Source organism: Myiozetetes cayanensis, unplaced genomic scaffold, assembly GCF_022539395.1.
Source record: "Myiozetetes cayanensis isolate MyiCay16 unplaced genomic scaffold, myiCay2020 scf30, whole genome shotgun sequence".
In the NCBI taxonomy this organism is placed as follows: Eukaryota; Metazoa; Chordata; class Aves; order Passeriformes; family Tyrannidae; genus Myiozetetes; species Myiozetetes cayanensis.
In genome coordinates, this window is record NW_026087522.1 from 3,167,465 (window position 1) to 3,194,605 (window position 27,141).

The window sequence follows — 27,141 nt, forward strand, 5'->3', positions numbered from 1 at the left end:
GGATGGATGGCAACACCAACACCTGAGGAGCTGGGAAAGGCTGGACCCTGGAGAGCAGGCAGTGCCACGGTTCATTAGGACATGTTAACTATTCTGGGTTGCTACAACAAACAGCTCCCAGACTGGGGCCACCTTTTGCCATTTTACAAGTCAAAACCAGCGAACAAAACCGCGGTATTTAGCTTGGAGCTGTCACAACAGGCGCGAAATCCTGTCTCAGTCTCCTGGTAAATGATCCTTGTTATGAGGGGAAAAGAAAAGATTAATGAATGCATCCATATCAGCCATTAAGAGCAAAATAAAGGCAGAGATAAAGGAAGATAGAGGCAAAGAATGGACATGTTTTCTGCCAATGTCATTCTTCATACAATAGATGCAGTTTCTTTCTTTCCTCAGATGGGAAGATGGGCTTGACACCATCTCATCAACAGCAGCTGTAATAAGAGTTCCTTGCTATTAATATGCAAATTGAAACGCACACACTGATTAAAAACATGTTAGACAAAGGCTTTTGTCAGAGACCCACGAGAAGGCGACAGGGCTCAATTAGGGAGCAGTGGCCCACTACGAAATTTGTCATAAAGTCTTACACTTGAGCCCAGTGCAGTAACTTCAGTGGGGAACACACTGCAGTGTTAATGGATATCTGCTCTCTCTCTGGAGATCCCAAATGTTCAACCCCCAGCCTGGGTCCTGCCTGTCTCCAGAGCTGCCCCAGCCCTGGGGGTTCTCCACAGCCTCCCATGGTGGCACAGGGCTGGCAGCTGGTCGGGTCAGTGACCTCAGACGGGTGCAGGGAGCTGCCAGCACAGCCCCGAGGAGGAATCAGACTTCCACACACTTAATTTGGAGATTATGGAAGGTGGTTTTAAAGGTCAGGACTTGCTAATTAAGTTGATGCAATGGGAACTTAACAAAGGAAGCAGCACTTACGTACCAGGAGCGTTCTCTGCCGTGATTAATCTCTGGATGAGGCCGTGTGTCTCGGGGCAGCCTCACCTCACACCCTGTTGCCATAGAGCTCTGTTGCCTCCACAAGGAGCCAGATAAAACCACAGACTTGTGGTTGTGCTGTGTCTGAGCATAAACCACCACAGTGTCTTGTCCCCAGAACGTACCATGGCACATCTGCCCCAGAGCCTAGAGAGCTGCGTTATTACAGTTACATTATTACTCTAATAAAACACATCTAAAAGATCACAGTTTCAGTGTTAATAACCACATTTCCAGCTGTCCCCTAGTGGCAGAGCTATTCCAGTTAGCACTGCTCTGTAAAGTTTGTGTGGGGTGAGACCCAACCAGACTGATGACAAATTATTGAGATTTACTTCCTCTACAGAACATCTTGCACGGAATTTTAAGCTGGAAGAACATTTGGCCAGAACAAAACTAAATTCTGTAATGTATAGATAGATGGAATGCATGAAAAATGCAGAGTGTGTGGTTGGGTTTTTTTTTAATTAAGAAAATACATGCAGATGTTTTCACCCTTCAATTTAAAGCAACCTTGGGGGCTGCAATGGTTGCACTGAACCATTTTCGAAGTCCTGTGATACAACCTCTCACGGTGCTTCAGCCTGGGGTGGTTGGACCAGGTTCGACATCAGAGATCTGGCAGCATTTCTGCAGGGATCACTGACTTACCACGAGGAGATCTGTCTTTTTATGTCTTGCTTTGAAGGTCTAATGAACTTAGGAAAAGCAAGAGATTAGAAGGACTTAGGAACCAAAGCCTGATTGACTGGACCAGGACTATATTGGCAACAAACGCAAATACTGCACTGCTCTGCCACTCCAGGTGGAAGCAGGAGAGCTGGGGCATGTGATGGGGCACTTCACTCTCACTCACCTGCTTCTCACTCACCAGGGCTGGGCGGTGTGGGAGGTGGGATGTGGGACATGGAATCCCGTGGGCAGCGCTGCCCCTGCTGCTCTGAAGGGCCACAGGACAAACCGTTTACCCCAGAGGTGCTGGACTGGCATAAAGTCTGGATCTTCCTAAATTAGAGACAGGTCCTCTGTCTTTACTCATTCTCTGAGACCAAGCAAGCCACCAGCTCCGGGCCAGGTCACAGAGCCAGGGCAGAAGGACAGCCAGCCTGGCACAGGCTGGGAGCAGAGGCCAGGTCTGACCCAGCTCACTGCAGAGCTGTCTCCACACCTGCCTGAGGAAAGAAATTGTGTTTGTGCTGTAATTAATTTGCTGCAATTAGCTCGTAGTGATTACTAGAGCACACAGTTAGAAGATTTTTGTTTTTCTCTCCTGACAAAAACGCCTCTGCAGCACCCTGGGTGCCGCTTGGAGGAGGACTCCTTTGGGGGAAGGAGGCTCAGAAAAGTCAGGCTGCACCCGCATGACTGATGTGCCCTATTTCTGTAAATCATTCTCCCTGTAAAGAGGCAGCTTAGCTTCAGGAACACTGGCGGCTTGTGTTATTACCCAAAACACAATAAATGAAACCACCCCACAGCTATGAAACCCAAGGAGATGTTTACTCATCTGTGAACAACCCATTCTCCTCCGCACACGAAAGGCATCGATGCAAGAGCACAAATTAATCACACAGAGCTTCTGCAGTGGCTCTCAGAGCAAACAGGGAGACCTGACCCGTCCCTCGGCAGGACCAGAGGCTCAAGCACAGCCCAGGGGGCCGAGGCTCCCGACCAGCAGAGCTCGGGGCAGCCCCCGGGGTGGGGAGCAGCAAAGCTCAGTCCTCTGACTCGGCTCCTTCTCCCTGCTCAGATCCCCAAAGCAGGCAGAGGGGATGAGCTGCTGCCAGCAGGGTCAGAGCTGGGCTGGGTGCAGGGATAACTCTGTGCCCCTCCTGCCAGGGCCAGGTGACCCACAGGCAGCAGGTCCAGTCCCACCTCCCCTCCCGGGAGGGTCTGGTGGGCACAGCAGCGTCCGGCCTCGGGCTTGCAGCAAAGTCCATAAAGCAAACAGCTCCTGGCGAGCCTGCAGGAATCCCACCAGCAGGGAAAGCCATTTACACTTTCATTTTAGTGTTCTTTGCTCATGGAACCATTTGCTTCTCTAGAGACAAAGAGGGAAGGAAAAAACTCATCTGTTACACAATCCCCGTGATTCACCGCTGTGGCTCTTTATGTGTTGACACAAACCATGCTGGAAGAGGTGAAGAAAGTGTGTTTATTTCTGATTGAAGACTGATTACATCACTATCATGGATAATGTAATAGAATAATCTTATACTCTTGGGAGAAATCTAAGAATAAATATGAAAAAGTAAAATAGTTTGTTTCCACTGTCCCTGAAGATGATTGATGAGTAAGTGCTGTATTTACAGGATAGTTATCATACTCTAGACTCTGTGCTGAATAAATATTGTCTTGAAAGGGTAAAAAAATCCATCGAAATATTTTAACTCACCACAAAATTAAAAAAAAAATCCATGTATTTGTCCAAAGCGAAGGTTAGTTACATGTTAATTATTGAATCCTCACGGGATCATTGTCCAAGAAAGCCTCCTCTCCTGCTGACCCGCTCCTCTCCGCAGAAGCAGCTTCGGTGCTTGTCCCCACTGACGAGCTACTACTGGTTCTTCAGGCTGCAAGAGAGAACCAAGGGCAAAGTCACACTCCATCCTGGCGGACCCTGTCCCACCCTGGAGATAAATCTGCCCCTGCACTGTCCCCCCGTGCCCAGGCAGAGCTGAGGGGACCCAGCACTGGGCAGACCCTCAGCTCTCCACAGAATGACTGAAGAAATGCCTTCTGTGATCCAAGGAGGAGAACTTCGAATCTAAAAAAACATATCTAAATAAACTCTTTCCATCTAAAGCATATTTGCAGTTTCAAGGACATTTTTTTTGCATTTTGTGAAAGAAAATCCCCATAGCAATTTGGAAAAAGTATCCTTTCTCTAGATTCTCAGTTTGAATTTAAGAGCCTCACAAACCCTGCCCAGCTTGCCCCCTCCATGGCCCGGCTGACAAGGAATTCCTCACTGGAATTGGTGTTGGCAAGCTCAGGATTGTTTTGTGCTTTCAGCAATCAGCCCAGTGTTTGTGCTTTACATCCAAATAATTAATCTGTACACCTGACACCATGACACAAAGTTGCACAGGCCATTCTGGGGCCTTCAAATTATGATCAAAACAGAAGATATCAGAGATATCTTATTTTCACTTACGTTAAAAGGGAAGGGAGGCAATTTAGGCCTATAATGAGAGAACGTATTACACACTCTCTTCACAGGCAGTGTAATTATTCAGCTGCTCTCTGGAACTGAAACAATGACAAATTAAAACGCCTTTCAATTCTATCTACCTTTTATAACTATTCATCTTTATTGATCTAAAGGCTTCTTTAGGCATCAGACACTACATATTACAGAAGGCACATGGAAATGTTACCAATAAAAGCTGCAGCCACCAAGGTAAGAGCAAGCTCATTTAGCTTGGGTGTGCAGTGCATGGTACGACTCAGGTATTTACTCTGATTTCCAGAAATGGATTGGAAATCTTTTATCAAAGAACACATCCATTCTGGGTGAGGATGCACAGGAGGAGCCCAACCTTCTGGCACCAGAGACAGGGCTGGAAACACCCAGAGGAAACAGCAATAGTGTTTGGCATCAAATGTGCCCCAAATGGAGTTGGGCCAGGCGGCCCCAGAGCCTCCCCAGAGCTGTGCCAGACATGCAGAGCCCAGGACGTGTCTCAGCCACAACAGGCTGTCAATATTTGTTCACACCTTCTTAAATAGATGGGAAACACAACCATGGGGAAGGCTGACATTTCTCCAGGCACGATATTTACAATATTTTGATTAGCTCTGATTCCTGAATAGCCAGGCAGCTTATGGTGATAAATACCCTGTTTCAATTAGACATCTGTGTTTCTCAACCAGGGAAAAAAAAAAAAAGAAAAGAAAAGGAAAGAGGAAAGAGCCCACCCAGGCCCAAGCCTGCTGTCCCTGCTCCTCAGCAGGACATCAACCATCTGGGCTTTCACAGGGTGCAGCCCAAAGTCGAACAAAGGGCTGTGCAGAAAGGGCTGCAGAGCCACCTCCCCAGCTGCACATGACCATTCTCACCTCTTTAGAATTCATTTGACCACTAAATTGGTTTTACACCAGGATCAAGTCCCCTCTCTGCAAAAGCCCTAAAATTAATCAGGAATCTAGAGTCTGAAAGGGAAACCCAGGCGTGTATTAGCATGTATGAAAGCGTAAATGAGTGGTTATAAAACCCCAGAACACATTTGTGAGCTCTAGATGTGGCAGAGAGGTCTGGCTGATCAAAGAGACAAAATGAAGGCGAGAAGATAAAGTTCTTCTTTATGGAAGTGGTAATCATTATCCCCACATAGTCAGACTCTTAATTACTAGGGCTGGATCTCAGCCTCCCATCGCTGACAGCCCGAGTGGTGGAGGACAGCTCACAGCTCACAGCTCACAGCTCTCGCTCCCTGGCAGGTTATTGCAATGTGTGGTGGATCCACAGCCAGCCCAGGGATGGCACTTACCCCAGATGAGGGTCTGGGCTCTGTGGTCTGCCAAAACCACCTCTGGTCCCTCTACCTGCGTGCCCTGAGGAGTGGTTTCAGCCCTAATCCAGGCCCTCTGGAGCATCTTCCCCAAACGCAGCTACTTTCTCCTGGCCACAGTGATGTCCCAGCACCCGTCCCCAGCCTGTCCCCCAGCCCTCCCCAGGAGGAAAACACTTTTTACAAAGCCCCAGAGCTTTGAGGACCCTCTGGCTCCTTTCACAACTACCTGGGACTTTAATCCCTCTTGTTTGTTGCGTATCACTTTGAGCAGTGATTTTTCATCTTTGCAGTTTGCATAAGGCAGAAAAGAGGAAGGTTTTGTTTCTGCCAGCCCATGGCACGTAGTGAGGAGCCAGGCTGGCATGTGCTTCCCATGTAGCCTTCCCAGCTGGCATTTGGGCTGCTGCTGGTCCCACAGGATGGAGCTGCTGGTGCCCACCACGGCACGGCCCCTGCCTGGCACCCTGCCCAGCACTGCTGCTCCACTGCTCCTTTGGGGGGAGGAGGGAGGGAGAGAGGAGATTAAAAAAACCCACATCTATTTCTGGAAAGCAAGTCAAACAATGACTCAATCATCTCTACGCAGTTCATAAATCCCTAATTAAAGGTTTAGTGCTCCTCCCCGCTGCAGATGTTCCAGAGTCCATCCACATTCCAAAACCTGCTCCGTGCATCACCCGTCAGAGCCTGAGCAGAGCGCATTCCCACACATCCAACGCAGCATTTTACCTTAATTTTCAAATACACAGCTCAAGTACCTGCACCCTGGAGAAAAAATGGGAGCTGGCAGATGTAACTGCTTTGCATGTTCACTGGCCGGAGGGAAAAGGACTGGCTCAGTGTTAGCTCCCTCCTCCTGCATCTTTTATTCAACACCAAAATACCAGCCAAGACACTTCCAGCTTCCCTCCCAAGCCCTATTTTCCCTGTTCTGGTCAAACAAATGTAGTCAGAAACACTCAGGGAAGCCCCTGAAATTCCTGTGAGCAGCTCAGCCCTGCCCACCTGCCCAAGGCAGCAGCAGCTCAGCTGCAGGGTACGAGCCGAAAATTCTGTGCTGCCCACGGAGCTGCAGGACCCCAGCCCCGTGTGGGGCAGTGACAAGGTCCTGGTAACACAGGTATGAGTGGGCTATTAAAGGCAGCTCTAGCTGGGGCTCTCTGCGTGCTGCTCTCTGCAGAGCTCTCAGGAACAATAATAAATAACCATAACACAGATCATTCCTCCTAAAAGTTCTCTCCTGAAGCAGCTTTCCAGCAGACTCATCTGGCCAGTATTTTTTGGGTGGTAGCAGCTTCTACCTTCTCCACTCACCTGTCCAGGAGCAAAATCCCTGTATCCCTTCATCCCTTTCCTTCACAAACTACTGTCCCCTTCTTCGAGTTTGTTTAGTTTTTAATTATATGAAGTATGACAGCTACATAAAATGTTTTGTTGCCTTGGTAACTGCAGTCCACTGGCTTCAGCCTGAGTTATGAGGCAGAGGACAGTCTTGACATTAACCAACCATAATGAGAACAGTAGAAACCAGTGGGCAAACACTGGCTGAGGTACAAGGAGTGGATGAGCCTCGCCCGTCCCCCAGTGCAGAGCACCCTGGGGAGCCACGGTGCTGCAATGGCCCAGTGGGACACCATGGCTGTGGAAACTCGGCAAAGGACCAGGTCTGCATTCCCAAATTCTCTTTCTTTGTATAGAGGAGGTAACTGCTCAGAGAAAGCTACAGAAACATAGATGCAGCCCTGCCAAAATCCATTGTTTGTGCTGCCCAGCACACCCCTTTGCACCGGGAACGGGCTGAGCCGAGGGTGCATGTGCCATGGGTCACTCCTACAACAGCCACACCAACTCCTACAACAGCCCCAGCACAAATAACCTCCCAAGGTGTTCACTCACAGCACTAGAAATGAAGATTTCTCCATCCCTGCTAATTGCAGGAGGCTGCACAGCAGAGCAGGTGTGGGGATAACCCAGAGGACCAGGCACCCTCCTGGCACTGCAAAGTGGTGGCACATCTTTCTGCACGTCTCTATTTCCCATCCATGAGGCTGCTGTGGTTTGAACTCCTTTATCCTTCACAATAATACCAGAAGCAACCACAGCAATAATCATACAGAAGGACTGGCAGGGGAAGGATAAATTACAGCTCTGGGCCCAGGCAGCACAGCACAGATGCTCCCATTCCAGGTTTCCGATGGGAAGAGCTCTCGGCTCTGCTTTCCGGCAGTGGGAATTTGTTGCACTGGGTACAGACCCCAACTCCATCCACACTGTCCCCCCTGTAACCTGGTCGAGCAGGGATCACCCATCAGGGTAGAGGAGAAAGGGAGATGGAGGCAGCAAAGGAGCTGCTGAAGGGCACAGACTGCTCGTGGCACAGCCCAAGCCCACAGCCTGGCCCCAGCCCTCTGCTCCACAACCTACACTGGCAGTGTGCTGCATCACCACTTCTGAAAGACATTCAAAGTCCCTGAATAAATAGGACAGAACCAACATGAATAATTCCAGGAACCTGTGAAAGTCCAACATCATCTGGGGAAGGGCTGGGTTTATCCTTTGCTGGCTTAAGCCAAATGAGCCATTAGTGGTTATTGCTGGTTCTGCTCATCCTGCTCACCTTTCAGACTGCCCTCAAAGCTACCTGAAGCACTTCAGGTATATCCCTTTATGTTCCTCTCCTAATCTGGGCAGTCCTGAGTGCTCCACCCTGAAACACTTCCCAAAGCTCACATGTAAGTGCATTAAGAGCGATTAGTTTATTAATCTACTCTCTGGTACCATGTATCTTCATCACTTCATTTTAATAATTTGTACTAATTGACAGAGCAGACTCTCCCCAGTTCTCAGAGCTGGGTAATGCATAATTGCTCTAAATCACAGCAAAAACAGTTTCACTGGGAAACACCTAATCCCATTACACTCCTGGTGTCTCTTCTGAGGTTTCACACATGAAAGAAGCTGCAGACTCGGTATCATTAACCACAAGTCAGCAGGACTCCAGGAAGCCCATGTGTTCCTCAAGCTGGAGGGGCCTCTGGTACCTGTGTTTTCCCAGCCCCCCGAGCACAGCCCAGCCCCCAGAGCTGCTCTGCTGACAAGGCACCGCGACAATTCTGTCTCAGTGGACACAGCCTGAGCCGAGCCCACGGGAGCAGATGACAATACCCACTTGGTCTGATGTTTGGAGCCCTTCAGGTGTGCGTGGTACTGCTCTATGGAGTTCAGGGTGACGTTGCAGATGTTACAGGTGTAGCTGCGCTTCAGGCCTGCGAAGAAAACCCAGATTTTTAATTAACCAGGCACAGCCCCCGGCTTGGTGTGAGACAACCACCACCCCCAGGATATCAACAGCACCAGAGCTTCATCTCACTGGAGCTCACCACAGCTGCTACTTGGCTGAAACTGGTTCCATAAAACTCAAGCTCGACCCCACGGGCCATCTGCAGTGGGAAGGTGGTCCCAGCCTGAGCAGTCCGTGCCGGGAGCTGCCGGGCTCTGGCTGTGTTCACATTCCCTTTTGCATCCTCATGACACATCAGCATTCCCTCCCCTGCAGCGTGACAAGCATTCATGTAAAATTGAATGTCCTCCTATCCCCATTAAATGAAATATTAACAAGTCAAGTCATTAATGTCATTCTGCATAAAATGCATTAAAACCCATTCCAGGGGAGTTCTTGTTAAACTGCTTCTTACTAACCACAAGTGACAGCACAGAATGAAAAGTATTTATAAGGCATACAAAGAAATTATGAGCTGAGATGGAAAATGAAACTCAGCTCTTTGCCCGATTTTGCAAGACAGCATCTGCAACACCACCAACATACCTGAGAACACGAAGGCTCCAGGTGACAACATCCCTGTGCCCTTGTCCTGCTGTACTGCAGAGGCTGTTGTTCTTTATTTTAGGGATTCAGGGCACCTGTTGCAGAGTTTGACTCAGCCCCAGCACCAGGCAGAGTCCATTACAAACCACCTGGCCCTGCGGAGCCAGGAGGGAAGATGAGAGCTCGGCCATGGGGGATACCAGACATGGACTAAAAGTGGTGAGATGTGACCTGACAGAGAAAACCTGCCCTTCTCCCTCCCTGTGCTTGGCACAGGCTGGGGAGGGCGAGAGCTGCCAGATGGAGCCGTGCCAGTGCCTCCACCCGAGCCACGGCCACTCCGTGCTGCTCAACAGGCACCAACTGCCGGGGCACAGCCTGGAATTTGAGGTTTGGTACCCACCAGCTTTCGTCTTCCTATGATCCCTGCCAGGATTCAGGGGTAGCCAGGGGAGGCAGCTCTGCAGGAAAGAAGCCTCCTAAATTTCTTCCTCTTTCAGTGTATGTCCACATCCTTCCCTGCCCAGCAGGAGCAGAGGGAGTTCCAGGCCAGCCCTGGGAGCCCGGAGGGGGACCTGGAGCAGCTCTGTGCCACGGCTGGAAAGCCACATGGAGCAGCTCGGAGAGAGAGGGCTGGACCCTGCCCTGCACTGGGCCAAGGCACAGGGATAAGTTCCTGTGCACTCCCCTGTGCTGCAGCTTTAACTCAACACACACCACACACTGCAGAAATGGTGCTCATTTCTCCTTTTTTTTTTCTCTCCTCTTTCTCATTTCTGAGAAGAAAATAAGACTTCAAAATTGCAGGATGAGCACTTGGTGAGAAGAATCAATGTTTTTGTTTCCTATAAATATCAGTTGTCCAAAAATATATCTCTATTCTTATTTCTCCAAATACACATTCATATTTATCAATAAATATTTTATTACAGCCATTATCACAACATCAAAGGCTGCTGAAATGTTGTACTTCAACTGACACTGCTTGTTCCAGGCTCACACAATGCATCAAATGTTCGTCTCCCACACTAGTCAAAATAGAATTAATATTTAAGCTGTGATGGGAGAAGCCACCAGGGATGCAGGGGAAGGGGATGACTTTGCGTTCCAGGGAAAACTGAGGCAGCAAAGGTGGTGTGGAGCAGGGAGTGCCCAGGGCCACAGTGCCCACCACGGGCACGTCCTGCCCACACTGACCCACTGGACACGATGGTCAGACAAAGTGACAGCCTGGGACACGCCACCACCAGGTCCCTCTGAACTGCCACCCTTACTGCAGCCCCCAAAACAGCACCCTGGAGTGCCCAGTCAGAGGGCCAGAGCTGTTCCCCCGCACCAGGCACACAGGACAGCTCTGCTGGCCCCTCTCCTGCCATCCCCAGACTCTGCAGGGACCTCACTGGATCCAGCTGCAAACCCCAGCCAGGCACAGCACCACCCCGAAGGTAAAAACCAGCGACTGATGAGGCCGTGAGGGCCTCCAATTTCAACTCTCCCGGGCACAAGCTAAATGAATAAAGCACTTCACAACTGATTTATTTACAGTTAATGACATCCTCGGCCACTCTTGAGCTTGGCACAGTCAAAGTGCTGAGCACTTCCATGTTACTATCCCAGGTTTTATTCCCGCATATTTCCAGCAGCGGGCAGTGACTCAGCCACATGAATCATTGATGACACCGTGAGTCACACTAGGTAGCACAGGAGGATCTGGATAACCATTACAAGGTTTATGGGAGATCAAGAAATGCACAATATACCATATAGTCATTATTATCTAAAGGAAAATTATTTCATTTAGCAAGGAAAAAAAACCCAGGTATTTTAAAATGTTATTGCAAAGCCTCACTGGCAAACCAGACCTCTCCCACGTGGCTCTGAACCAAACCTGCCCTTCTTCCTCAGCTGCCTCGGTCTGCACTGGGGATCATAACCCAGAGACAGAGGCTGTGCCTCTCCTGTGCCTGCCCCTCAGAGCAAACGTGCTTTGTTGGGATTCAGTCCTGGACACATCCTCAGCTGGCACAAATCACAGCTGAGATCACTGGCCTGGGCAGCTCCCAGAGGGGTGCAAGGACCAAATCTGTGTGACATCAGGGTGCAGCCCCCACAGGGACCCTACAGGTGTCACAGCCCCTGCCCGTGGGGCCAGCACAGATGGACAGACAGACAGGCAGAGGAAGGCTGCTCTCCCTTCTGCAGGAACACAGAAAACTTGTGTTTAACATCCCCGCAGCAAACGCTCAGCTCCTCTGGCTGCTGCGGACCCGGGGCCATCGCGGTGTTTTACAAGCGCTAATTAAATCACAGAAGACAGCTCTGTCCTGCTCTCCATCAGGGAGATGTAGGGAGTGCTCTGCCTCCAGCAACATCCTCCCATCCCTGCTTCCCCGTGGGGCCAAGCACTCCAACGTGTTCTCCTCTCCCAGGGATGGGCCACGCTTGCTCGAGGACAGGCGTGTGTGCTGATGGAAGGGGCTATTTTAGGAGGAGGCAGAAGAGACACCTTGGAAACAACTCCGAAAGGATGCTGCTAAAACTGCAGGCTGGCATCCCAGGGCAGGGGTTTTTTTTTCACAAAAGTGGGAATCTCACGAAGCAGCAACAGGGCCCTGGGCCCCCTGGAGCAGGGCAGTGACCGCAGTGGGCAAGGGCCACCGGGTCCCACGGGGAGCAGATCCCCGATCTCCTCGTGCCCGTCTCTCACCTCTCAGCTCCCCCAGGTCCAGGGTCTTGCCCAGCTGCTCCAGGAGGTCGGCCCTGGCGGCGTTCTTCTTGTGCTTTTTGCCGTCGTAGTGCTGCTGTGCCATCAGGGGGTTGTTGAACCAGGCTGTGCAGAGCTGGCAGTACCTGTCCGAGTCCCTGCGCTGCGGCGGCGACGGCACCGCCGGGGCACCGTCCGTGTGCGGCGGCTTCAGCGAGCCCAGAGCGGCTTCTGCAAGAGGCAACGTTCAGAGTGAGCTTCCCAGGCTTGTGCTGCCGCCTGAGCTACAGCAGGCCCCGAGGCAGAGCCCACATTAGACACGGGGAATAATTAGCAGCAGTTACAGGGTCCCAGTGGATATTTTGGATGGCGCTGCTTGGAAATCTACCACTTCTCATTAAAAAAAGCAGCATGAAAGGACAGCCCAGGACTGTTCCTCGGCTTTCTGCATTTCAGTAGCTGGGGAAGGAGGATGCTCTCAGTTCAGTTGCACGTCTTACCGCTGTTGTGACTAAATCTGCTAAACTTATCCTGCCTGAATTGCTACTCCTAGGAAAAATCACCAATGGAGAATAAATATACCATATAAATATACCATGCAGAGCCATCTCCTTCTCACGATGGAGAGACAGATTTATCACTATCTCAGGATTCTTATTTTTCAATTTATTTGGTCTCAGAAAGAACAGGGAAAGACATAGTCATTGTAAATTGTCATAGATGAAAAAAAAATATTCAATAGTCAGTCCCATCCTTCAAAGACCTTCCCACTGTGAATTGCCAGGTTCCAGCAACCCATGATCTTAACTTAATTCCAGCCCATTGACCTAATTTTCCAGCCCATCCAGGAACAGGAAGATGACCCCCAAATCATTCCAAATAAAAACTGGCGATTAGTCTTTATAGAATGGAATGCACCTTGTTCAACACAGTTTCCCAGCTTTGTATAATACAAGTCGCAGAGCCACGGAAAAACAGTTTAAAGTAAAATAAAGTTCAGATAACACTGAGATACAAAAATATACAATGACTAGCATTTAATTATCACACTTCATTCAAAAATTCCCTTTTATGTGGTTTTCCTTTTCTTTTCCTGATGAAATGTCTGCTCTTTAAATAATTAACAACCTGCTCTCTCCGTGGTACTGGAACAGGCACATTTGGAGGCGGCGAGAGGCACATGGTGGCTCTCTTTGATCAGGAGGTGATCCAGCTGAGCCCTGATGAGTGCACAGGGCAGAGGATGCCAAACCCACCTCACTGTCTGACACCAGGAATGGCAACACAGGGATATATTTAGGCATATAATTATGCCTGGAGCCCACTGTGATTGACTCCACGGCTTGAGAAAGTTAATATTGTCATAAATCTTCTGCTGACCTGCCCGTCTATTAACTTCCTTCGAGGAAATTCTATCTTGCATATAACATTACTAACAACCTGATCAGTTTCCAGGGGTTTTTAAGCTTCTATTGTTTTTGGTGACGACTGCCAAGGTATCAGAGTTCTGGTGGCAACCGTGCTGCCTCTGAGGAGCTGCTCGGGGCAGGATCAGGGCCCAGCTGGATTCTGCTCCCAAAAACAGCATCTCTCCCACAGCTCCCACACGAGGGACACAGCCCAGCCCCTCCACTGTGCATGGGGCAGAACTGCAGGCGCAGGAAGAGCAGAGCTAGGGGCCAGCACGGCCACTAGGAAAGAAATTAGGGAACTGCAATACTGCCTCTCCGAACTGGGATTACACAGACTTTGCAGGTGCTTGACTCACAAAAAGAAGCACAGCTTGCCTACTGCAGACACGTTTCTGCACTCTCCAAGGAGCCTCCCTGCAAGAAGGGGTCCATGCCCAGAGCCCAGTGATGCCACAGGGACTGGGAACAGCCCCAGTGATGCATGGGGGACCCTCTGCAATGCCCTGGGACAGGGCTGAGCTGTGCTGGGGCACCAGGCTGAGCTGCAGAGATGTTTAGACCATTACAAACAACCAGCGACTCGGGCAGCCCCGGAGCTCTGACAGATCTGACCAGCTCAGCAAGCCCCAGGCAACAAAGTTAAATCTATCTCCCTTTTGGTCAGCTCTCTCCTCGTTTCTGTGTTCCCTGCTGCCGGAGGGGAACCAGGGAGGCTGAAGCTCACGGAGCTGGTGGTGTCTGCAGGAGTTTCATCTCCCACTCGCTAAGGGAACCAGACAGAAGCATCTCTGCTCTCAGGCACCGGCTGGTCCAGCAGCCCCTGAGCCCGGCTGTGCCTCTCAGCCCCTCTCCAGGCTGCTGGCTTGTGCTCCCCCAAACGCTGTGCAGGAGGCCATCACCAGGATGGCACCAGAGCCCCCATGCCCACCCCAGCCCTGCTCTAAGCCCACCACCACACCTGGCTCCCCATGAGCCTGAGGGCTGCAGCCCCACGGCAGGGACCCCCTGCCCACATCACAGAGGGGCTGCCACGGGCAGGGATTTCCTCGTAGCACTCGGTACAAAACACCTTCTTGCAAGGTCACATTCCTCAGGTCCCACTGCCAACCCCCACCAGTCCTAAGGTGCACTGAGCTAGCCTGGCAACTAATGAAAACATCCCAAATTTACCAAACCCTCCTGAAGAGAAACAGATGAAAGCTGACTTCTCCGCAAGTGCGGATTCATCGATTTGATGTGTGCTACATAACTGCTACAGAACAGCAAATGCCATCATTCCCTGAGCAGCGACATGAAAATTAATAATAAACACTCACAAAACGTCAAACGTTAAAAATGTTTCTCCATCTAAAACACAAACATAAAAGCTGCGAGTTTGACTATTTCAAGTATTTCAAAATGCTAAATAGCTCATGACAGTCTGCCTTACGCTCCCTTTCACTGTGGGAGGGAAGTGAGAAAGTCTTACTTTGCTGCAAGAGGCAAAATACAAAGTTAGAAACACTTTAGCACTCCAGCGATGAACTAACGTTTGACTTCTTTCTCACATCCAAAGCTTTTTATTCTGAGCTGGATTTAAATGGCACCCAACTTTTCCATTGGCACACTCCGGGAACTCAGCATGAGGACAAGAAATAACTGAGCCACAACAAGGGGGCACTGGGGAAACTCAGTTTTCTTCAGAAGAAATCCCAGAAATCTGGGACTAAGGCAGGCTCAAGCTGCTGCTGGACTGTTCCTTGCATCCAAACCCAAAAACTCTGTCCCTGCTGGTGTCTCAAAGCCAGGACTATTGCCACTTGCCTGGAATGATCCCTGCACGTCCCCACACTTGGATCAATGAAGGCAGCAGCTATTTCCCCCACAATTCTTTGGTTTATAACTCGTGGTGATGATGGGATGCAAGCTGACAGAAGATGTTGGAAATGACTAGAGGAATTCGTCAGCAATAGCAGTGACATAAAGCCTCTGAGGGGTACAACCTTGTACAGCAGAGCAACAGGAAAGATCACAACTACTTTGCTGTCATGATGAGACATTGTTTTTGTGAGAAACCCGACTGTTGGGGCACTTCTCCCCTTCCTGAAAGCACCGGCAGAGAACAAGAGATTTGTGTTCCATTTGGATGGTGACAGTGAAAGAGAAGGTGCATCTCTGCAAGGAGACTGAGAATAGATGTGATTTTCTTCAGGACTGATGAGACAGAAACCCCAGAATATCAAGCAGCAGAATATCCTCCCCAGGAGCATCCAGCACGCTCAGGGCTGTGCTTAGTTGATTCCCAAGACTCATAAGCACTGGAGCCTCTGAAGCTGTGTCTGAGAGAATTAAAGCTCCCTGGTGCCAGACACAAAGGACTGGGACACAAATCCAGTGGAAAAGTGCTGGGTGATTTTAGGAAGCCCAGAAAAATGCTGAGTCCAAAGGGCATATTTCTGAGAACTCCTGGAGAGCAAGGAGGTGCTTATTAATGTATTCCTGAGCTCAGCTTCATCTTCCAGATCAAGTGCCTGGAAGAGCTGATGAGTCCTTGAGTTACTCCTTCCCAGTGATTAGGATGGCTGAAGAGCCCATTACTCTGGAGCACAAAGTGTGGCTCACTTAGAGCCTTGTGAGGCTGATTCTGATGATTCACAAGTGAAACCAAAACACAATGCAAGGCTGCAGCCCTTGGCAAGCCTTGGCTGGGCCCTGTGGTCCCTGTACCTGCTTGCACAGTCCCCACAGTGAATCCAAACTGTCAGTTTACATGGGATTCAGTCTACGTGCTCCAGCATTCTCAGTCCCCACAACCACAGAGGAATTTTTTTTTTTTTCACAGATTATCAGCGTTTTTCAGGGACTTTATGGTTAAGCAAACAATAAGATGGTTAAATTACCCGATTCCTACACTTGACTTTTTAAATGTGAAAGTTAATAGGCTTGCATTAGCGGAATCACTGTGGAGGAGAGCAAAAACCCATCTGGGCAAAAATCAGGAGACAATCAATCCGAGAGTTTTTCAAGCCTGGATTTCCCTCTGAGGTAAGCACAGCTCATGGTCTGTTCTATACAGCAACACCAAAGCAACACCGAGCCCCCCGCGCCAGCCCCGCCTGCTGCGCTCGCTGCCTCCGGACCTACCTGTGGCCTTTAACGCTGGCTGTTCCCCTAGCAACAGTTTTAACCTTTTGGCATGGATTTTCCCTTGGTAATGCGACTCGGCCACCACTGCTGAGGTAAAGGACATGTTACATAGTGTGCAGCATTTGTTCTTGTCCACTGAGTCACCATCACTGCCCTGGGTGGAGACAAAAACACAGACAAAAAAAGAGGTGTGTAAGCCCACCAAGCACAGTCACGGAGAAAGAAGAGAGGAATCCAGGTTGTTATGCCAAGGCTGTGGCTGCCAAGAAGTTTCCCTTTGTCTCTCAATCTCACTCCTGCCCGGTCCCAGTCCTGCCCAGCCTGGGGACACCTCCAACTTCCCAGCACTGCGCTGGGAGCTCAGCCTGTAACGGTGTCCCCCATGGCCATGGGGCTCCTGGCACGTCCCCCAGCCTCCCTTCCCTCAGCCTTTATTCCTGGCTGAGGTCACACAGACCTGGAGCTTTCCCTGCCATCCAACACCAGCACTTCCTCCTGAGGCATTTCTGTAAGAGACCCCAAAACACCTGGAGGACAGGACTTGGGGGAACAACCCTCAGTGCAGGTGGGAGAAGCCAAAGAACTGGCCAGAATCGTGCATGTCCCCTCAGCAGGATCCAACACCAGCCCTGGGTGAACCTATCCACCTGACCCACCACCGAAGGTCGTCTTCTTCCCCAAAAAAGCACTATTAGAAAAATGACTGATTTCCATCACTTTTTTGTTGTTGATAACTGTAAATCAACTTAAACCTTAGGGAGAAATCTCAAGAGGTGATTAGTACTGTTCTGAGTGTAATTTGCACTTCTTTTAAATAGCTTTCTCTCAAGATATTTTATGTCTTCAAAGGGAAATCACTTGAAAGTTAAGAGCAGAGTAAAAAATTTCCAGACTCTATTGATCATCAGTGGTGGCAACATATAAAAGCCTCCAACAGAGCTCCTTTGAAAAGCTGATACACTTCGGTGTTAATGCACCAGGGTCTCTTCCTCTGCCAGGGCTGCTCTTCAGTGACACTTTTTCCTTTCCAACCTACTTTCTCAGCTAGACTGCAGTTAAAAAAAGAAAATCAAACCCCCCTCAAAGACCCTTCCAACACCTCATGTAGAGCCCAGGGTCCCGTCTACACTGACCCACAGCCCATCTGGGTTCACCCAAGTCCCCGGGTGAGCACCTCAGTGAGTGGGTAGCATTCACCAGCAGTGGAGGAGGGTCACCCCAAACCCCTGGTAGGTCTGTGAGTCCCTCTGCCCACACATGACAGACCTCTGCTCCCCACCAGCCAGCTTCATGCACCAAGAACCGCTCTTGGTTAGCAGGATGCAGGAGGTGTTTGGGCTCGGGTGTTTCTGAGCACTAACCCATGTTCGTATCCTCCCTTCCCTCCTCCACCATCCGAACGCCCTGCACGGAGCCAGAGGCGCTCCAGGCTGCTCCAGCCCTGAAGGGTAATTATGCCGTCTCATTTGTCAGCGCCTGTTTTACCTGTAACCGGAGGGGCCGGGGAAAGCCGAGCCGGGTGTCTTTTGTCACCCGCTGAGTGACACGGCGCTGAATGACAGGATTGTGCAGCCAGCTGGTGAAATCACACGCCTTGTCTACCAGGACACCCGAGCCAGGGCACAGGGCAGCGCCTGGTCCCCGGGGACGCACCCACCCATCCCTCCTCACCCCTGCCCAGCTCCTGCGCCAGCTCGGGCTGGAGCAGCCAACAGGCACCAACAGCTCCTCTGAGCTGCCATCCCCACACAGCAGCTCCCTAACCCCGGGCTGCCAGGCCCAGCCACCAAATATTCCTACCCATTGTTCCCATAGCCTTCTCCAGACAAACCTTGGCCACAATGCAGCACGGGAGCTTCACACAAGGGAACACACCACGGGCTCCGAGTTAGAGCATCCCTCTCCCAAAGCTGGCATCCCACTTCTTCCCCTCTCCATAGCTGTGTCGAGCCAGTCTAATATATAGGGCTTCTTTTTGTAATATTAGAAACTTCAAAGCCAGTCTCCTACATCCAACAGAATTAACTTCACTTATTCGGCTGCCTGTTAACAAGCTGCTAAAAGGCATAATCCTCACACAAGGCCAGGCACTTGCAGCCCTTTGCTGGATGTTCCTTAAGCAATCCACAGGAAAAGTAAGGATTTTTAGTCCACAGATACAAATCTGCTGACTTCATTTCCCAGGTCTTACTAAGAAGCAAAGATTATACAAACCCTTGAATACAGCAGTATAAACCACAGCACTGAAAGCACTGCAAAACAACTTTTAAATCTGAGTTAATTTTCTGTGCATGAAGGTGCTGCCATTAGAGAGCTGCTTTCTGTAATGCTCCATAGGAAATTCAGGCCATTTCCATTCTGGAGCCTGTTTTTCTCCTGGCACAAGAAAAGAGCCAGTTTATGGCTCCCTAAAGCTGAAACACTAAGTCTGGACATCCTGAGGAACAAGAGGCAAAAGCCCTCAGCTCCACCACCCCAGCACCACCTGGCAGGACACGCATCACCTCAGCAACAGAATCTAATATCCTGCTACCTTCCCTCAAACCATTCATCCTCACTGTTATGAGCCCTTTCCCGAAGCTGGTTAAAGCAATTTACTATCTTACAGTACCAGTAGGGCTAGAAAGGATTTGAAGGCTTTTCTCCCATCCCAAAAAATGTGTTTCATAACACATCAGACAGTTTCATCATGTCTGCTCCGATCATAAACAGGGTCCTGTTAGTTAAAGGCAGCGAGGAAAGGCTGATTAAACCTGATTTACCAATCCTGGGACTTGAGAAAATGACTCCTGATTTCAGCAGGGCCCTGACACCTTCTCAGATTACTTTCAGCTGAAACGTTCAGCAGAAATTTAAAACGAAAGGTCAAGCCATGAGGTTTTTCCCCTCCTCCACACAAAATTAAACCAATAATGAAGAGCACAACAACCGAGTCCTTATCCAGTGCAAGACTAATTGTGTAAGCCTCCTACTTCTCACTCCAAAGGGCTAACGGGTGCTTTGGGAATGCGGGGTGTTTCTGCAGTCCTCAAACAACAAACAGCACTACCCTTTGCCTCACAGAAAGGTCAGGAAACAAATGCTGTCTCCAGTCCCAGTGCACCGAGTGTCCACAACTGCAGCTGCCTCTCCCTCCTGCTGCCACCTGGCAGAGGGACAAGGCATCAGTTCTGCGGTCAGCAGGACACAAACCCAGTGGCACACAGCCGTGTAACAGTTCTGATGGGGAAAATAAGGCTAATATTCCTTTTTAAGTTGCAGATACTCCTACACGAATTTAATTGGCTTTCATGGGTTCTTTCTAATACTCATTAAAGTGGCTGTGCCATGGCCCAGTGACACTGCTGGGATCTGGTGCCACAGCCACGAGTCCCTGTTACTGTGCAGCATTAGAGATGTCCCAAACAGTTCTGTTCTCCCTCAATGCAAAGATTTGGCTAATATCTGATCAGCAACGAGCCTACTTTGAGCTGTAAACATTGGCAGATTTTCCCTGCTATATTTTCATAACACAAATAATTTTAGAATTTAGGTCTGGCCTAGCCTAGCATTTACCTAGAGCATGAGGATGCATTAATCCACCCCCCACTAGGGTTTCCCTTGGCACAAGCACCAGCAAACACAGAATTATACTCCTTCTCCATGTTGCCTTCCAGAAAAGAAATGGGAAACAGTTCAACTTTAACTTGTTTGAGGTCTGGTTGGTTCTCTGTCCTCCATATCCCTGTGCGGAGATGCACATGCAATATGTGGTTCCTTGTTAGACATAATCAAACCCCTTGGAGGATCATGTTCCCAGTCTGTATGTGCCTGCCCACTGAGCCTTTCACACTGTCATTAATAACTCAATAAAAATGCAGTGAGATCCTGTTGTCAAGGGGCAGGCTGCATCTGCAAGTACTCCATGTGCGACAGAAACGTTCACTAATGTTATAATTACTGCGTGAAGGAGCTTTCAGATTCCCTGGGCAAAATTTGCACCCTTCTCCCTTTAATTAAAGATACCTCAGTAAATATCAGTAGTGCTCAGCCCCAGTCACACTGAACTGGTTTGGATGCTGTGTGCTGGGAACTTCACCACCACTCCACTCCTGGAGCCTCCTGCAGCCATCGCCCCCATCACCTGCCCCAGGTGCTCACCAGCAAACCCAGCCACCACACTGGAGTGGAGTAAGCCCTGGGCATTTGCTATCAGCATATTTTTTCCTACGAGAGAACACTCAACAACTAACAATGCAATTACTGTTGCTGATGCACATCATTCTTGTGTGGTTTATTGAAAATTATTTCCAGTTACTTTGCGTTTCAGCTAATCTAAATGCTACCTCTGGGTACCTGATCATCTGCACCTGTAACAGAGAGAATGTTGTAGCCCAGAGTCAATGATTCACAAAGCAGCTGAATAAACAGGGGCTTGGATTATACCCACGTTTTCTGACCGGAGCTTTTTCGCTGGGCAGCCTCCATCGACAGGGTGAAGCATGTAATAGAGGCGGACCTTGCTGGCATGCTTCCGACTCTGGAAAACAAAGAGAGAAGGGAAAGGAGAACTGAAGTTGCAAGGAGCAAGAGATTCTTGCTGTGCTCTCTAAAGCAACCCACAGTCAGATTTCACATCCCCCTGACGTGTGCATCCAACATCAGAGCAGGAAAGGGGCAAAGACCCAGGTGAGGAGCATCTGCACCTCACAGAGGTCTCACAGAGCTCTGCACCCAGCTGCAGTGAGCTGAAATGCTTGGGACTCCTGCCTTTGGCAGAAGAAATGGTCCACCCCAGCCACCCCCTAAGTCCTGCTGCCTGCAGCCTCTCTGAGGCACAGGGGGGACCAGGTGGCGAGGGAAGGGCAGCGTTTGCTACCAGACCATTTCCGTGGTGGGGCAGACGGAAAGATGGGGTTGCTGAGCTTCAGGAGGAGACAGGATGGTGGGATGAGGAGTCAGAGGCACACACACAGACCAAACCCACAGCTCCTACACTTCCAGAATGATAAAATATAAAAGGGGTATAAAAGCTCCCCTGAGGGACACGGGAGCAGGTTTCCTGCTGCCTTTGGGCAGGGCTGGAGCTCACCGGCAGGTGAGGGTCACAGGGGACAGGAGATTCCCTGCTCATGCCAGCAGCAGCAGCCAAAGCAAACCCTGGGGACTTGCAAAATGCAAAGGAAGATTTTAAAGCTTCTACAGCAGGAGAACAGATGTAAATCTTCAAAACCCTGACTTACAGTCAGCTCTTGTCTTCCAGCAGGTGCAGGGAGGAAGAGCCTGCACCCACGAAATACCTGCACCCAGTGTCCAGATATGTGGGCAGCTGTTAGCATGCAAATGCCTCCTCCGAAGCTCCCTTTTCTGATTGCCCTACAGAACAATAGCACTGCAATATTATAATTTCAGATCACAGAGCTGCAACTTTAAAACACTAAATTATCATTAGCGTGTTCTGGAAAATTCTTTTTCCTGTGGTATGAACTTGGAGCTAAATTTGCAGGGAGCTATAATTTGTATTTGTATGCAGAAATGGGGCTATACAATAATTTTTATCCACGGAGCAAATCAGTCAAGACAAATAACGTCAAGTATCTGTCCTCAACTTGTCCTCCTGCTGCATTTAGCAAATGTGACCTGCCACGGTCAGGGCTAAGTGCAGGAAACCCCAAAGCTCCAGCTATCAGATGAGCAGCCCAGACAGCAGGAGCGTGATTAGGAAACGACAAAATAGCTGTTTGAAATGCACGGGACAGAGGTGCGACGTCACCCCCAGCGCTTGGCCGCGGTCCCGCTTCCTGCCCCGAGCGCTCGGCGGGTCCCTCGCACGGCACAGCGAGAGTCAAACGCGCTGGGAAGGCGATGTGGCCAGAGCTTTTCAGCTGAATTCCTTCCCTGAGCATTGACACCCCGCAGAGCAGCCTGCCTCCCTCGAGTCATCCTCCCCACAGTCACGAGGCTCTTCCCTCGGGTGAGTTCATCCAGCACGTCACGATGCCCACACGCACACAGCCACAGCCTGCTCGGTTTAGAGGGTAAAATGTTTGGAGGGGGGTGCTGGGAGTGTGTAAACTGCAAAGGCAAGATGTTCAGAGGAATCATTATTCTGGTTCTGCTCCATGGCGCTCAGCTGGGCCACGATGGATGCCCAAATGTCGGCATTGAAAGGCAGCAAAGCTTCAGCCTTCTGTAAAACACCTCTCACCTTATACTTACGCTCGGTTTGGATTTACAAAAGCCAAGGCAAGGAAATAACTTATGTTTGGCATAATCTGAAACTACACAGCTCCTTATGCAGCCTCATTATCCTACAGTTATAAAAGCAGAGCTGGGAATCATCCCTGGCCTCTGCACATACGAGGTGAGCATCCCCTTCCCTCTGCGGAGAGGAGGAAGCACAGCCCATTTGTCATCCATTTTATCTCTGGTATTTCCTACATTTACATGTGTATTTATCATCCCAGCACCCCGGCAGGAGCACAGTGATTACTCTCAGTGTGCTGCTCGCAAACAGCCCTGTGGGTTCTCCTCTCCCTCTGCACAGAAAACCTGCAGCTCCAAGGCACGAGGAGGGCAAGTGCCAGACACGCAGCGCAGCCAAAGGAAGAACCACGAACAGGAGCCAAGAAACCAGGATAAATTGGGATCAGGGCACCTCCAGCTTCCATTTTGATCCATCTCACCACATGCACAAGCCTCAGAAGAGACAAAACCTTGCCACATGGGAAAAAACCAGAGTCTGGAACCAGCACGCTGCCTGTGGAGGCACCTCCAGCAGCCACCACAACCCCATCTTGGGTGCAATAAGAGTGTTTTTGTGCCTGTGAATATTTCTTTTGTAGCTGTACAGAGTGTTGCACCAAAGGCATTTTCACTTCATTTTCCTGTCTCTAGTGGGAACAGCACCTTTCAAAGGCACGAAGTCTGGCTTAATACTGTAGGCTTGAAAACCAGTCCTGGCCACGCAGGGAGCTCAGAGAGAGCCTGTCCTCACACAGCTGCTGCAGAGTTCTGCATTGCAAGCTCATGTGCTACTGTAAGGCTCATCAATAAAAGTAAATAAACGGATCATTTCTATCTCCATCAAATCTACTCCAATACAGAGGGCTGTGGCAGAGACAGCACAGTTCTGGCAATTCAACTCTAAAACATAAAAGGGCAAAGCAGAGCTAAACTGTGCTATGAAACACAATTTGATCTTGCATAAATCAGGTTTTGGAGCACACTTTGCCCGGAGCAAGAGGTGAGAGCAGGCAGCGAGGTCTCTGAGGGAGCAGGGGCAGCTGGCAGGGCCCCAGGGGCTGCAGACAGGGTTGGTTTGGGATGCACAGCCCTGCTGCCCCAGATGATGGAGGGGCTGCTCATCCCTTCTCCGTGATCTACCAACAGCTCTGGGGAGGACTGACCCATCTCCCCTCACACGGCCAGAGGTTGCCAGCTGAGGCAGTAGCCCAGGGCTCACCAGGCTGCACAGACACACACAGATCCCCCTCCCCTGTGCCTGCCCAGGGGTCTGGATGAGCAGACCACACGAGCTCAGCACCCCACTGCAGCCCCGGATCTGCTCCCACTTTGCACCGCTGATTCCAGCTGACCTGACAGTCTGAAACACTTCATTTTGTGAGGGTCTTTCTCCCGTCCCCCCTCGCCAGGCTCAAACCAACCATTCTGCAGCTCCCCTCCCGCTGCGCTGGCAGCTGATCTCATTTCCCTGTTCCCCACAGATCCCTTCATCAATCCTCACTCCCTCCTGTGCTGGCAGCTCCGTGGATTCGGTCGGTCTGCCCTTCCCCTCCTGCTCCTCCTTCCCTGTGACCTCTTCTCCAGCCAAAGGCCAGGGATCCCAGCACTGGGGGACGCGTGGCCACACCGAGCATCACCAGAGACACGAGTGGGAGATAAAGGGAGGAACCACCGTGGCAGCCCAAATGGCTGCAGCTTCTCTTAGTTTGTAAAAAATTCTTTTTCAGAAACCCATCGGGTGGGTTTTAATCCTTTTAGTCTACAGTGTTGATTTTTGTATGCTGGCAGTTTCTTAATTAAATTGCCATGCAACGTGCAGTCACATGATTACACCAACTTTATTATCTGTATTGGCCCTGCTTGTAATCTCATCAAAAGAGAGAAAGTTATTTTGGCTGGCCCAGTTCTCCAAACCTTGTGCAGAAACCCAATTACATCATCCCCCAGCCCCTCTCCCGAGCCTGCTGTGCCCAGGAGCTGTGCCAAGCTGGAGGGCTCCAGCTCCCAGTGCAGGTCCCCCAGCGCTGCCATGCCTGGCTCTGCACTCACTTCCTCCTGGAAACTTCCTCCACTTTCCCAGGCCCATGGGGGGTCAGCAGTGATGGTGCAGAGCGTGTGGCCAGCGCACTCCAAACACTTGTGAATTAATCACTGGACCTGCCGACTCAAACAACAACGATCTGGATTTCATAAACGCTGCCTAACAAACTTCCAAATTTCTACTGGAACAGAACCAATCTATTCCTCCCTCTGTGATATAACAACATCCTCTGCGTTTTTTAAATAGAGGGCAGAAGTATTTTCAGCAAACGCCTTCCCTTTTCTGCCTCTCCTACCCATGCGACCAGCAAACACTGTCAAGATCCCCGTGGTTCACCGCAGAGCCAAACTCCCGGCTCTCATTCCAGACACTGCTGGTTGTCAATGTCCCTTTTCTCCCCTTCGTAATTTTTGCAAAGCCTCATTTATAATTTATGGCCATTTCTATCAGCTGCCCCTTTTTTCCTCCATGAGTTAATCCTTTAAAAAGCGTCCACCCGTGCTTGTGCCTTCCTGGGCACACAGATGTGTGTCCACAATTCCTGAGCGCTCAGCTGAATTCTCACCCCCACCAAACCCACTGCTTCAAAGCATCAGAGAGGAACATTACTGGTTTGGACATTGATTTGTTTACATGTAAAGGCAATTACTGATGATCTGTTCAGCCAAGCAACCACTAGCTGGCTTCGTCTTCCCTACATCTGCGATCACTCCTCCCGGCTTGCCAAGCTGACTCCAAGTGAGGATCCTGAGCACGAATTTTCCGTCTCGGGAATCACCATTTCAGCTGTGATCTTTAACTTCACCACTTCCTATATTGATTTTGACTGTAGTCAAAGTATTTCTTGTCCAGCACACTGCTGGGTATCCCGCAGAGAGGAAATACCTCTCCTCGGAGGCTGCTGCTGGAGCAGCGTGGCAGGAGCAGCCGGGCTCAGAACCTGCCTCACGTGGTCCCAGAGCCCACGGAGATGTCCCCCACAACTGGGGTCATCACAGGCATCTGCTCCTCCCCAAACCTACCAGAAGTCCCTTCTCTCATCACTCCCTCACATTCCCTCTGCAGTGGATCTTACATCTACACTAACACAACCATGCATTTACTTCTCCATTGGCATTAAGGGATTTTTCCAGCCAGTGCACCTCCACGAGCAACCTGATGGAGCTGAAGGTGTCCTTGCCCTTGGCAAGGGTTGGACTAGACCTTTAAAGGTCCCTTCCAAGCCAATCCATTCTATGATTCTACGAACAAGCCAAGGGAAAGGGGATGCAGGGACAGAGTAAGCAGGCTGAGAACTTCTCAAATGTGCTTTATGCAGCAAGTTAAACCCTTCCTGCCTGCCTGCAACTGCAGCTCAGGTTCCTCAGCTCAGGCCACACTGCCATTTGGCACCAATGCTCCAGGTGTGGATGGCCCTCACTGCCGGTACAGCCCCACCATCCCAGTGCCAGGTGGGCAACAGGAGTTAACACAAATGCAGTATCTCCTGTGCACACGAGCTGCCCGGCACTGGCTCTGCAGCACAGCAGCACCAGCAGTGATGCCGTTGTTCCCATTCCATCCTCAGTGTCTGAAACAAATCCCTGTCACAGCACGTCAGTGCCAGTCACTCTGAGAGCCCGTCAGCCCCGCACACGGGGGCGGGTCTGTCACAACACACAGCGAGAACGAAAGGCTCTGCTTTCAAACACCTGGAACCCCCGCCCAAACACGGGCTGCAAGTTTAGTGTTTTAAAGACAACAGGAGCAAACACCTGGAATGAAGAGGTGCCCTCCTGTGCAGCAGGAGCAGGACAGGAATGCCACGGAAAGGCAGGAGCTGCAGGGCTTCCCCTGGGGACGCTGGCCAGAGCCAGCCCCTCGTGGGTAGCAGAGCAACCTTTCACTGCTTCCATTCCATGCAGGTTCAGTGTGACATCCCTCATACCTCTCCATTACTGCTGACCCCGGAGTCCCATTCCCCAAGCATTTTGCTACTGCCCTGGAAGGACCTTCGAACTTCAGCTATTTTTAGCCAGCAACAGAGGTACCCTGGAAGGGAGCTGTACACACAGGGCATCATCAGCTCTGCTGTTGCTGCTGTTTAGCAATAGATTTCGACACTGGGAGTGCATTAAAAGTAATGTTCAGCCATAAATGTTGACAACAGAGCAGTAACACAGAGCCTTGTAAAGTCCCACCCCATCTCCACTGGTTTCTGCAGCACACGTGATCCAGCAGCTGCCACTGTCCTGCGTGTCCATATGGGCTCTGTGCAGGATGGCAGCACAAGCCCTGTGCCCTAAAACACTGGCACC

At 50.3% G+C, this 27,141-nt stretch overlaps 1 protein-coding gene across 1 annotated transcript in view; it reads right to left on the reverse strand.

The window, feature by feature from the left end:
• Positions 1 to 3,130: 3,130 nt before the first annotated feature.
• ZMAT4 (zinc finger matrin-type 4) overlaps positions 3,131 to 27,141 on the reverse strand; it is a 42,613-nt gene continuing 18,602 nt past the window's right edge. The window contains exons 3-7 of the mRNA XM_050326061.1: positions 21,008 to 21,097; positions 16,576 to 16,732; positions 12,044 to 12,271; positions 8,680 to 8,776; positions 3,131 to 3,566 (exon numbers count right to left, since the gene is read on the reverse strand). Coding sequence (XP_050182018.1) covers positions 3,551 to 3,566; positions 8,680 to 8,776; positions 12,044 to 12,271; positions 16,576 to 16,732; positions 21,008 to 21,097 — 588 coding nt within the window. The 3' untranslated portion in view covers positions 3,131 to 3,550. The remainder of the gene's footprint in view (positions 3,567 to 8,679; positions 8,777 to 12,043; positions 12,272 to 16,575; positions 16,733 to 21,007; positions 21,098 to 27,141) is intronic.